This window comes from Anthonomus grandis, chromosome 24 (genome assembly GCF_022605725.1).
Source record: "Anthonomus grandis grandis chromosome 24, icAntGran1.3, whole genome shotgun sequence".
Taxonomy (NCBI): domain Eukaryota; kingdom Metazoa; phylum Arthropoda; class Insecta; order Coleoptera; family Curculionidae; genus Anthonomus; species Anthonomus grandis.
The window spans coordinates 466,890-475,864 of record NC_065569.1 but is presented as its reverse complement, the minus strand read 5'-3'; the positions used below and the strand labels follow the sequence as shown (position 1 = coordinate 475,864).

Below are 8,975 nucleotides of genomic sequence, written 5' to 3'. Positions count from 1 at the left end.
GGCATTTGACTGCATGAGTCACAGAGTGCTGCTGATGAAACTGGAGCTCTATGGTTTCAGGGGAACTGCCCTTGAGTGGTTTCGTTCCTACTTATCAAATCGTGTCCAGGCTGTCAAATTTAATGGTGGTATGTCTAAGGAACTTAATATAAATGTGGGTGTTCCGCAAGGATCAGTACTTGGTCTTTTAATTTTTCTCATTTATGTGAACGATCTGCCACAACTGCAGGTAACTGGTGTGCCCATGATACCACCATCCTGTGGCACGACTCTGATGTTTCTCAAATGGAGGCCAATATGCGTGCAGATTTGTTAAAAATAAAAGACTGGTGTGATGCAAATTTTTTGACATTTAATGTTTCCAAAACAAATATCCTTAAATGTAATACAAATGATATATGTTTAAATAATGAAGCCATCAACATGCCACCGTTCAGTAAGTTTTTGGGTCTTTCCATAGACAAGTTCCTTAAATTTGAAGACCATATTGTGAATGTATGTAGAAAAGTCTCATCAGGCGGCTACGCCCTAAGGGTTATTGCCACCAGTCTTAATTTCTCCATCGCCAGATCTGCATACTTCGCGATTATCGAGTCGCACCTTCGATATGGAATTTGCTCTTGGGGTTCATGTTCAAATTCACTTTTTAGTTCAGTGTTTGTACTCCAGAAAAGGGCCATTAGATATCTATGTGGGGCCAAGCCTCGTGATTCATGTCGCCCGCATTTTGTAAGTCATAATATTTTAACCCTTTGTTGTATTTTTATTTTGGAAATAGTTTGCTTAGTTTTTAGAAAATATAAACAGGAACTCCACTTAGGAAGCCACTATAATACGCGACAAAACTATTTGTTGAGGCTACACATTCCTCATTTTGAACTTGTCCGTAGCTCTATCATATATGGAGGTAGAAAGCTGTTTAATAAACTTCCACTAGAAATAAGACAACTTAAGACTGAAAAAAGCCTACGTACAAGGAAGAAAATATTTCTTGCTAGTAAAGCGTACTAAATAGTAGTAGCACCTAAACTATGATGAATTTTTAATGATTAGCATTTAAGTATTTTTCAAAGTTTTATATAATTTTATTTTATTTTAAATTAGTTTCTCGTTTTTATTCCTTTAATGTACAGTCTATTGGCTTTGTCTACAACTTCTATGTTTATATTGACAATAAAGCATTTTTGAGTTTAATGAGAGAGTAGGTAACAAATTACTTAGGCCCATTTATTCTGTGGATTAAGGCATTAAATAGTTACTTTTTGACACAAAAGTGTAAAATGTTTTGGTTTGTCTTCAAATTTTATATATTTCCTTTTTTTGGGAATTGAGATTTATTTTTACATGGTGGTGGTTATTAATGGGGATTGTGGCTGCCATATTCAATGTCCTTTATTATAGTTTTTTTTAATTAATACATATTATGATATATTATTATAATAATATACTCATGAAAACCCCCCATCTCTATAGTTAGTACCAACTTCTTTTGATAAAAAGTAATTATGTAGTCAGAAAATTGGAAGTATATTTTTTAAAATAAACTTTTACATTAAAAATCATCTGGCTGTCTATACTTTATGCCTTTAAAAGACACAAGTTTTACTTATAAAAAAAAAACACACTACATCCTGAACGTATTTATTAATTTGTTTGCCTCGTATTTAGTTATTATGCATATTAGGAGAGATTAGATAAAAATTAACAAAAATAAATGCTTATACTAAAAACTAAAAATCTTATACAAAACACTACATTTTAAGTATACTGGATCCTAAAACTACAGTGAGGATACTAAATACTTTTATAAATTTAACCACTCTTTTGAATCTGGCCCAAAAAGTTAATACAAATTTTGTAAATTCTGTTTTTTTGCCATTGTTCTTTAGCAGTTTCTTCCATTAAGGAAGGAAACAGTTTCTCTGTTGCCGCCATGGATTCCAACTTCATCTCGCACATCAGCATATGGATTCTAAAGCATTACATTATATATACTTTATTGTGTCGCTGAAGGACAAACAGGGGCAGTAAGCTGAAAAAAACAAAACTTTAAACTTGTTTAATTAATAAAAATAGGATTTTCTTACTATGGCAAAAAAGGGACTTTTTTCCAAAGAATGGAGAAAGAAGCAGTCTTCATTGTGTTGCTGAAGGACAACAGGGGTAGTAAGCTGTAAAAAACAAAATTTTAGATTTGTTTTCTTATTAAAAACAGTGTTTTTCTTACCATAGCAAAAAAGGGTTTTTCCAGAGAATGGTGGAAGAAGCAGTCTTTATTGTATCACTGAAGGACAACAGGGGCAGTAAGCTGGAAAAAACAAAATTTTAAACTTGTTTTATTAATAAAAATATGGTTTTCTTACTATGGCAAAAAAGGGACTTTTTTCCCAGAGAATGGAAGTCATACATCAATCATAAATGTATCATATCATGTTTCGGCTAAATAATATATGGATCTTTCTTGCTCCCAAATTTTTTTAATTTTCCTCAAATATTCTATACACCACCTGACAATTCCATTACAGCAGCTCTTTTGTTAACCATCTTATGCTTAAATCCAAGTTTTATCAGGTATCTCCGCAAGGTTGAGACTGAGAAATGTTTGTCCCTTGCCGATAAGGTGTCTCTATGGTCAGAACCTCATTGTTTTTGTATTTAGAATACACACCTTTCCTTGGCAATTTGGCAATATCCATGTCAAGTCCCTTTGATTGTCCTGCATCTTTCCTTTTTATTCTGTCTTTAATCCTTTTTTTTACAGGCATATTGTACTATAGGGAACCCCTGTTAAAAACGCTATTTTTTGCAAAGCACTACAATCATTTGTGAACTGAGTATCATTCCTTAGATTGTTATAGATATTTAGATAAATTTGTTCTTTTAAAACTGCTTGATTTCCTCTGTAGCTTCTACTTCCCTTGCTTCTTTTTGCTTCCTCAATACTAGAAAATGAACTATCAGAACTATGTAAGTCTAAATCACTGCCCAGATCACTCTTATTGTTTTTATCACAAATGTTATTGTCTTTCTTGTACACCCACGGTCTCCATAAGCCCGCACAAACACTTTCCTCTTCATTTGCCAAATTTTCCTGCCTATTTTTCCAGGGTCGAAACATTTTAAAGTCTTTAGGTATAATACCAAAACAAATCCACAAACACAAATAAAAAAACACTGTTCCTCACAGTAAAAACTGCAAAAAATTTACAGGAATACAGGCCAAATTCTAAATTCTTTACTTTCATAAACGTGTAAAAAGCATAACCGGCAAAACACATCAAATAATAACCTTACATTCTTACATGGCCCCCCTCCCAACTATTAAAGGTGATAGACCCATCCAACAAGTATTTTAAAGGCGATAGACCCATCCGTAAAGATCTCTTTAAAAACACGACGAAAATAATACAAAAACGGTCCAAAAATTTATTTGGGTACGGCCCCGTAATTCTTAAATTCAGTGGGATAGAGAGAGATACACAATCACTTGCACAGCCTAAAGTAGGAATTGTCAGAACGCAGGTGTTTTATCTTTGTTTAATAGACTGGCTAAAAAGAGGTGACAAGTCTGTGAGTGCTGGAAGTGTTTAAAATATTTTGTAAGATGCTTGGATTTTAGTCCGCGGTCAATTTTTTGATATTATTTTCTTGTGATATTATTTTCTTTCTAAAAATTGACATTTTCGAAAGAAAAATAAAAAATAGTATAAAACATGGGGTTTTACGTATATTTAAAATGATTTCATAGATAGACAATATAGAATTTTGCCATTTAAACATATATATCATGCAACAATAAATATGACATAGGCGCACGGACTAGTTAGTGCGGCATCTGCGACACATCAAAGATTCTAATAGATCTCTGAACTGGACTTTACCTACTAAGTCGTTGTTCACCGGTCCCAAGGAACTCACGTCTACAAGATATTCGAGAACCGCAAACAGAATTAAATTCATAAAAATATAAGATAGAGAAGGGTAAATAAGAAATAATAAAATTAAACATGGAGAATATTTTAAAGGAGATTTTTTTCATTACAGATCATTCAACTTGGCTTATTGACTGAAGACCGTTTTTTACTGAGAGCGCCTACTGTACAATAATTGAGCTCACGGTACAGTTTCTTCGGGAGAACGTAGACCAGAAAATGTTCCAAAATATAACACATGTATGTAGTATAGACGTATAAATATATGCATTTGAAATAAAACGTTTAATTATTCAATTTTTATGATATATTAATTTATGAATTATACTAATTTTATGATTAAATTAATTAACTTAAAAAATATTTAAAAATAAATATAATAATTTTTTGAGGCTCCCCTACTGCCCCTTCTTCCTCCCCGGCCCCTCCACCCTCCTCTCGGTTCTGCCCTTTCTGCTCCATCGGAAGGACCCTCATATGGCCCCCTCCCTATGCGGCCCCTAAATATTCGGGCGCGGCCCCTATGGATTCTTTGTTCTATAAAGAAAATAAAATTAAAACTATAAGTGTATTCAAACTATACGGAATATATCACGATCGATGCTGAAGTTGAAACATTAACGGAATAAGGAACATTGCATTTTTTAGAAAATTTAACAACATATGATATAACAAGCGAAAATATTATTTTTAGCGATGCGACGTTGCTGCTCATACTAAAAGGTAACATCATGTTTGGTGTTGTAAATAAATCACCCTGTATATGCTAACCTTTTTGAGTTTGTGTGTTTTTTTCTGGTGTTGTCCTATGCCAATCTTTAACGATTTTCATTTGATTTCATCGCCATATACGAAAAATGCTATAAAGTTTCGGAAATAAAAAAAAAAGAACTTTAATATATTATGAAAATGTAAATACGTAAATTATTCTTCTAGTTTTTGAAGTATTTTATTCGTATTTTGTAGTTAAAAGTTGATTAGTGAGATTTATTCAGGGTTCTACTTACGTTTAGCTTAATATTTTCTTTTATAGTCTCTGATGTGTTCCTAAATTTCATTACAATATTATGTATTTATCGCACATGGCTTAAAAAAATCGCTAATTATATTTGACAATAAGCCTAAAAGAGTGACTGAATTTACCAAAATTTCATTTTTATAGATATTTCTTTCCAATTTAATTATTTATCTAAAAATATTTTAGCTCGTTAGATCCCATCCCAATCCCTTATCGATGTTGTCAAATTTTCAAAGAAGTCTGATGTTCCCTTATTCGTAAACGTTTAACTTTGCATCGATCGTGATTCACCTTCATAAGTTTCATAAAATGTAGGAAAAATCGAATAGTTTTTTTCTCCAAGAGTATTGTCCACAAAAATTAAAATATCCAACTAACCCTCTCTCCTTTGGATTTCCCTCCGCTCTTCCTCTTCTTTTCTTTTTTTCTCTTCCTCCCTCTCCTTAGAGGCCTCATTTTGTTTTTCCTCTAAAAACTGAATAATAGAATCATTAGTTATTTTTAATGAAATCATGTAATAGTTATTTTAAATAATGCATTAGACGTAGATAGAAAACGATCCAAAAGATTTTTTTTTGAAGATTTCATTGCTGTGATAAAAAACCTTATCAAGATGAAGCACTGTATTTTTGTCGAAGTATTAACGATTACATCGATAAGAATAATACGTTCCAGTACATTGAAATTGAGCGAAAAGCATATTCTATAACAAGGGGTACAAGGGCGAAATAAGCAAAATTTTATCAGAATTTTAAAATTCGCACATATTATATACGATACTCTTTCTATAACTATGTTATTTTAATTTTAAATCAATTTATTTATCATTCACAGTTGTTTGAAATGTTTAGCTTTTTATATTCAGATATATATACCTTATTTAATGATTTAAAACATAATTGTTGGTATAAAAGTAAAAACAGGATAGTTTTAGATAGCGCCCAGGCTCACTCATATCGTATTTTAAAAGAAATATTAAACATTTTAGACAATTTAAATGTCAACAAATACAATTATATAGAGATAATAATTTAGAGATAATTTTAATATAAAGCAAATTACGAAAGAATATGCAATTATTTAATTCTGTGATGTAGTAAAATATATAATTTAATTAGATGATAAATGCACCAAGTCTATAGTTTATTTTGGTAGAATATACTTATATAAGCTAACGCTTATACTTACTACATCATTAATTAGTTATACTACTATAAAATCATATATTTCCTTGGAGAAATAAAGCTTTTTTTTTACAAAAACAAGAGTGAGAATAAATATTCTTGCACTGATTACGAAATGAAATCATTCCTTTATTAAAAACTAAATCCAAGTGCATTTATTTTGTATGATGAGCTAAATAATAACTACTTAAATCTAATTCTAGGATGAAACTATAAAGCATACCCTGATTCCTGCGAATCATATAAAACAAATCTGATATTCAAGACATAAACTTTTGACGAAATTAAATAGCTGATAAATAAAACTTAATTAATATAATAAGTAATTATATTATCGAAAACTAACGTCGCAAAAAAGAAATTATGTTAGAGTAATTGAGCAAAATTAATTATTACCTTACCATATCAACCAAATATTAAAAAAAAACCTATTTAATGTAACATCGTTCACTAGCCATGTGAATATTAAAGAATTACTTATAAATAAGACGTAACATACCTTTAGCCGCTCGGCCATGTAATTTATGCCCTGCAGGACATGGTCTAATTGGCCTTTTAAGGCCTGTAATTCATTATTGGGCGGAGGGGGCTGCGCACTACCCGATGACGTATCTATGCAAAAATGAAATAATAATAAATATAAATATCCGAAAACGTTTTTATGTTTAGTTTACAACAATTTTTTCTTAATAAATATGGCATACTTAAAAAAAAAAACTTTCGCTTTGTATTCCTAAAAGCAGACGAATGAACAGTTTTGCTACAAAATTTTCGTGCAAATTAAAATAAGCATCTTTTATCCAATACATATTTACTTACATAATAATATATTTTTATTATTTTACCAAATTATGTTAATAATCACAATACATTATTACAAAAATTATAAATACTTACTGGCTTCCTCCTGATCCATAGGCTGTTGTGGGTTTTCGTCTGCCATTTTTTTTTGATAAATCACAGAATGAACAATGTATGTCCCTTATTTAGAAACAACAATCGTTACAAACCAACATTCAATTGTTTTCCAAGCCACTAGATTTTTAAATATCGACCGCGCTGAAGCCCGACAGCAAGACAGCTTTAAAGTAAAAATTTGGAATGTACGGTACATATACGATACTGATGCCCAGCTCTAGCTTGAGGCCCGTGTCTAAATTGTCAACGTCAACTTCAGATTTTATTTATTTATTTTTGTTTTGTGTAGTGTTTGGAAAACTAGGAAAAATATTTGTTTCTGCTTTTCAATCAAAATCAAATCTTTAAAAGTAAGTAGGTACTTGATATTTTAATCAATAAGAAGTAATGAATGGAAGGATCGGACTTTAATAAAATAATATAAATTTTATAATTTTATTACTTTCAGCTGGAGGACGTTTATCAACAACCCATACTTAATACAAAGTATCCAGCCTTCTTCATCTCAATTTATGCAATAGACATTTTGGATAAATCCATATTTTTTAGATATTCTCCAACAACAGAATTCTGAAATTATTGGTAAGTTAATTGTTTATACATTTATCATTAAAATCTTAATTTTTGTTTGTTTGTGTGTTCGAATCTCCTGCACTCAACATAGTAACACCCAATAACTAGTAACATAGAAAATGTAGGTTCTAGTCGACTTTAGGTATCTCCGAATTTTAACATTTTTCAATATGAAATAGTAAGCTAATCTTCTTTGGACTATTTTAAGCACAAAAAATTGGAGGATGAATAACATTTTCTTTAATAAAATAATAAAAACAAAAAAAAATTATGACAATGTGTACCTACGTACGATATAAACTTGTTTTCGAACATTCGCCTCAAACGCTTCATGGTTTAGTGTTAATGACAGTGAACTATCAGCCGGTCGGCCTGGGTTCAGATTTCAACTGTGCCAGTTTCATTTTTTTTATTTTTTTGTGACTAAGAATTTTTTAGTTTTGGAAAAAGTATTTAATTTAAATGAAATTATACATAAAACATGACCAAAAAGACGAAATTGTTTATATAACATAAAAAAAATGATTTTACCTTTTCTTGTAATTAAGTCCCTTTATTTTCGTGTAAGAAAACATACCAATAATGTATTATTTATTGTTTTGGTACTGTTTAGATTTCGATCCTAATTAAAAATAATATGAAATATAGGCATATTCTATTTAAAATTAACTCTAAAGAATATTTATTTTTCATATAAATAACAAAAACAAAATTCCCTTCCACCAGAGACAACCTTCGAGACGCGCAAGCCAACACAAAATTATTATCCATGTAGCTATCCTTGTTTAGCGTCATCGAAGGTGAACGAAGATGGCGCTGGAGGCATCTTGTCCAGAAATTTACGCGGGAAATTTGAATTTTATTTTATTTCTTTTTAGGATCAGCTGATTTATGTTGATATTTTGCTATGCAGGGTGTCAATTTGAAGTTTCAATATAAATATCTATGAAAGCGAAACTGTTGGAAATACTAATTTTGGTACAAAAAAGACAGGTTTAAATAATTCATTAAATATTTCCTTCCCATTAAACCTGTTCATAAAATTCATAAATTAAATTTATAAATTAAATAATTATAAAAAGTATTTAACATTTAAATACATTTTTTTAGTGCAAGTATTAATTATTTAAATACTTTTTTAAAGTATTCTGACCGGCTCTTCCTAGTTTCTCCTACCCCCTAGATGAATTATTATTTGTACCAAATTTAGTTTTTCTTTTAAACTTTTAAAGATATTTACATTAAAAGTTTTCAAATAAAACCCTGAATAGTCTTTTTATTCGCAATTGAAACAGTAAAAAAATAACTATAATAAAGAATAAAATAATGACATTACCTTAGTCAATACTG

At 30.3% G+C, this 8,975-nt stretch overlaps 1 protein-coding gene across 1 annotated transcript; it reads right to left on the bottom strand.

Annotated features, from left to right (window-relative positions):
• Positions 1-3,914: 3,914 nt before the first annotated feature.
• LOC126749333 (uncharacterized) lies at positions 3,915-7,308 on the bottom strand. The gene is made up of 5 exons (XM_050459003.1): positions 7,032-7,308; positions 6,634-6,746; positions 5,329-5,425; positions 4,327-4,469; positions 3,915-3,920 (listed from the first exon to the last, which is right to left on the bottom strand). Exons 1-5 carry the CDS (start codon positions 7,075-7,077, stop codon positions 3,915-3,917), a joined length of 405 nt encoding a protein of 134 aa, XP_050314960.1. The 5' UTR covers positions 7,078-7,308.
• Between the last annotated feature and the right edge of the window lie 1,667 nt (positions 7,309-8,975).

Excerpts from the sequence above, each read along its gene's own strand:
- LOC126749333 (XM_050459003.1), bottom strand. The coding sequence starts at position 7,077 with ATGGCAGACGAAAACCCACAACAGCCTATGGATCAGGAGGAAGCCA. Across the intron at positions 6,747-7,031 it reads TATGGATCAGGAGGAAGCCA|ATACGTCATCGGGTAGTGCG; the intron begins GTAAGTATTTAT and ends ATTTTTGCATAG. Across the intron at positions 5,426-6,633 it reads ACATGGCCGAGCGGCTAAAG|TTTTTAGAGGAAAAACAAAA; the intron begins GTATGTTACGTC and ends TCTATTATTCAG.